A 3458-nucleotide genomic window follows, 5' to 3' on the forward strand; every position below is an offset into this window, starting at 1 on the left:
GAATTACATTCTTTTATGTTTCCTTGATTTCACTGTCCATTACTTAATGATATTAGCAAAATTTTTGGCGATAAAAACACCATGTCTAGGGTTATATGTATCTCCAATATTTAGGGCAACGTGTTAAAATGTAACGTGGAATGTTTTCACGAGGTCTTTGGTCAGTTCAGCAACGAAAACGAAATGCAGCCTGACAAATGTTGAATAAAATCGATAAAAAACTTAAATGAAGTGCATCTCTACAAATTACAAATATAGCTTCCAAGACATATAAAATATAAGACTTAAACATCGGCATGGTTTTGTTTGAACATATCTCATTGAATTACAAAATATTTATGTGTTTCTAATTTTAGTATCACAATGTTATGATTGAACGTTTTGAAACAAGCGGATATAATAAACGTCATCCAAATCTATTGAGAAATCTATTTTATAATCGAAACAGTTTACGTGACAAAAAGAGGTCCTTAATCTATGTTCAGCGTGTGGAACTGGATGTATGGTATATACCAAAACACTAATTTCAATTATTTACTGGCCAAAATAATTTTGTAAAACCTGTAAAAATTTGATATATTTACCACCTTATCAATGTTATAATCACAACATTGCAAAGCAAAAGTATTTTTTTCTTCTGCACAAGAACATAATGCAAGAGTTTACCAGATTTACAAATTTCTATAGCTTTTTCGTTGCAATTGTTTTTTTTTTTTAAACTAATATTTCGTCCGCTTTCATAGTTATTGGTTGCTTTTGTACTTATAACTTAGTTATGAACTTTGATGTATTCTGCACATATACATCTAGGTATAATAAATTATTAACTCTTGCAACAAAAACCTTACCTCTAGCAACCACATCTTCTAATTCTTTGATTTTATTTCCAGTTTTAAAGTAACATATGTTTGATCTATGATTTGCAATTGATGTGACACAACATAAAGTATAATACATAAATGACAGTTATCAAATATTCATTTGTTCACAAAATAAGCTTTGTGAAAATAATCTTTCTAGCTGTATCTACGTGTATTTATTTAAAAACATCATAATTACAATGGAACAAAATATTGGTCCATTGTTAAATATCATGGTTAAGAAGAACTAAATCTGCTGTTTATATTTAAGTAACCACTTTCACAATCAGATAATATTGAAGGAATTGTATTACAAATGCATTGATTAAATCTTAAACGCTAACAAATGAAGAATGGTGATCAGGAAAATAATTATGTGTTGAACTTTGATATAAGTGAAAGGAAGTACTAAGATAGTATCATGTTTAAATAATCATGAACTCTCAATAAAAACAATAAGACCATAATTTGTTTTTTGTTTTGTTTTGTTTTGTTTTTTGTTTTTTTTGTTTTTTTTTTCTTGTCAGTAATTTTAAAATGTTTTTTTTTAAAGACAATATACATTTAAAGAGATTTAAGTAAGAACCCAGAAAACATTGAATATGTGTTTCCACCGAAAATCGTGTTTTGTCCGTTCATTTGATCAGTTTGACACCAAACATCATCACCGACAGCTAGTTCTAGTAAAATGGATCCTGTACGTCTTAGATATTGATGTGTATTGCTGTCTAGGAATGTTACGGCAAATGGTTTGTCGTTTTTCATTATCAGGATATGCATCATATGACCAGCCAATGACTGTGGTGGCGATGTAATTTCAACTGCAAAATGGTATATACCCGGGACTTTGGCTATAAATAAGCCATGCCTAGAATTGTAAGCATTTCCTTTATTTAACAAAATGTTGTCAAATACGATGTGGAATTTGGCCGGGGGGTTCACTATACTATTGGTCAGTTCTGCTACAAATGCAACGGTTGCACTGTCTGAAAAAAAAAAAACAATATATATAGCAGTTGAGCCTTCCTTTTTTCAATATTGTTCATGAAGCCATGAAAATATCAAATTAATCAAAAGAAAATACAAAAAAAAATAATAATGATTGTGTAGTTTGTTTCGAAACGTGAATATATTCCGAAAATCAGAAGAAAGTATTTTGAGGAAATTTACTAACCGATGTTGTCATTTCGCAAGCATGCTAGCTTTCCAGCTTATTTGCATGATATCGTGGAATGTGGTTTTTTTTTTTCATCTTGATGGTCTAGTTTCGATTAAAATTAAGATTACAAAACAAACAATTTTGGTACGTTCGTTTTGTGTTTTTTTCCTGTTTGCATTATTCGTGAATTGACAATAAGGAATGCTTGATTGTGAAATACCAGTAAAATCTATTGTTAAAACTCAATGGACTGAAATGTATTATATCAAAACTTACCTTTTGCTACAGCACCTTCTAAAAATGTTATCCTATTTTCAAGTTTAAGAACGTTTTCTTTGCACTGTATCACTGCTTTTTCGAGCGATTGAGAATTGTTTTCCAAACTAGTAATTTTCAAAGTTTGTTCATCAAACTGTTCTTTTGTAACATATATATTATTATTGTTGATCAAAAGAAGACTTTCGGTGAAAGAAAAAATAATTAGATTTACGAAAAAAACAACAATAAAAACACTGTAAAACGCCCATGTTACAGCTCAAGTTGTAATCGTTGATTGTACCTGATCATGTGATTAGAAATGATAATATGAGTGCACAAAAATTGCAAATTATTATCAATGTATTTGCTATTGATAATGTAATACATAAGAGTGTACATTGAAGGGGATTTTGAGAAAGTCTGAATTTAAACCGATCTAAGGTATATAAATACTTCAAATTGACAAAATTGAGTTATCACAAATGTAGCTGCACTTTAATAATGGGTTAAGTAATGAAAACAAGTTACAACAAGCCCCCAGTACTAGTTTAAAATCAGTGTCCCTATAAATTGCATTGTATAATTTTTGTAAATGCAAACAAGGACTTTCAACGTTTGTTTTTTTTTCAGATATTCTTTTTTTCTAGATATATTTTGCATATTGTAACATACGAGCTATTGCTAACCTTTAATAAAGACCAACACAGTAAGATGGGCTCACTTAAAAAAAGTACCATCATCAAGATAACAGATAACACCGGGTGTTTTATGTATATACTATATATTTAAATGTACTGTTGGAATAAAATATGCCATCTTATCATTGCAACGTATTTGGTATGTTTGACAGGAGTTTGAGAACCTGTATGACAATCATATTTTATCTTGTATATCATACTAACCTAAATAATATGGTACCATTTGGTCAACTTATCTTAATCAAACATTGCACGACATATGATACTTACGCCTAAAACTGTTCGTTTTATAGCTGAACATATCAATTACCATCATTTGAGAGAAATATATTTGTTGGGGTTTAACGTCCGAGCAGCAAATTTCAGCTATATTCAGACGATGTACATGAAATGGATGATAACATGAATATGAAATGATGATGAAATGAAAAAAAAAGGGATGGGACACAAGGATAATAGGGTCGACAAATTTTGATTGCCACT

General features: G+C 29.7%; 1 protein-coding gene across 1 annotated transcript; it reads right to left on the bottom strand.

Moving 5' to 3' along the window:
* Positions 1-728: 728 nt before the first annotated feature.
* Positions 729-3198, bottom strand: LOC148607768 (complement C1q tumor necrosis factor-related protein 2-like). Its single transcript, XM_088543564.1, has 3 exons — positions 3180-3198; positions 2296-2553; positions 729-1846 (listed from the first exon to the last, which is right to left on the bottom strand). The coding sequence occupies exons 1-3, from the start codon at positions 3196-3198 to the stop codon at positions 1425-1427; spliced, it is 699 nt and encodes a 232-aa protein (XP_088399690.1). The 3' UTR covers positions 729-1424.
* Positions 3199-3458: the final 260 nt, after the last annotated feature.

This window comes from Perna viridis, chromosome 9, assembly GCF_037379345.1.
Source record: "Perna viridis isolate PV_CMFRI_1.1 ecotype Kerala chromosome 9, ASM3737934v1, whole genome shotgun sequence".
Taxonomy (NCBI): Eukaryota; Metazoa; Mollusca; class Bivalvia; order Mytilida; family Mytilidae; genus Perna; species Perna viridis.

Excerpts from the sequence above, each read along its gene's own strand:
- LOC148607768 (XM_088543564.1), bottom strand. Across the intron at positions 1,847-2,295 it reads AGAAGGTGCTGTAGCAAAAG|ACAGTGCAACCGTTGCATTT; the intron begins GTAAGTTTTGAT and ends TTTTTTTTTCAG.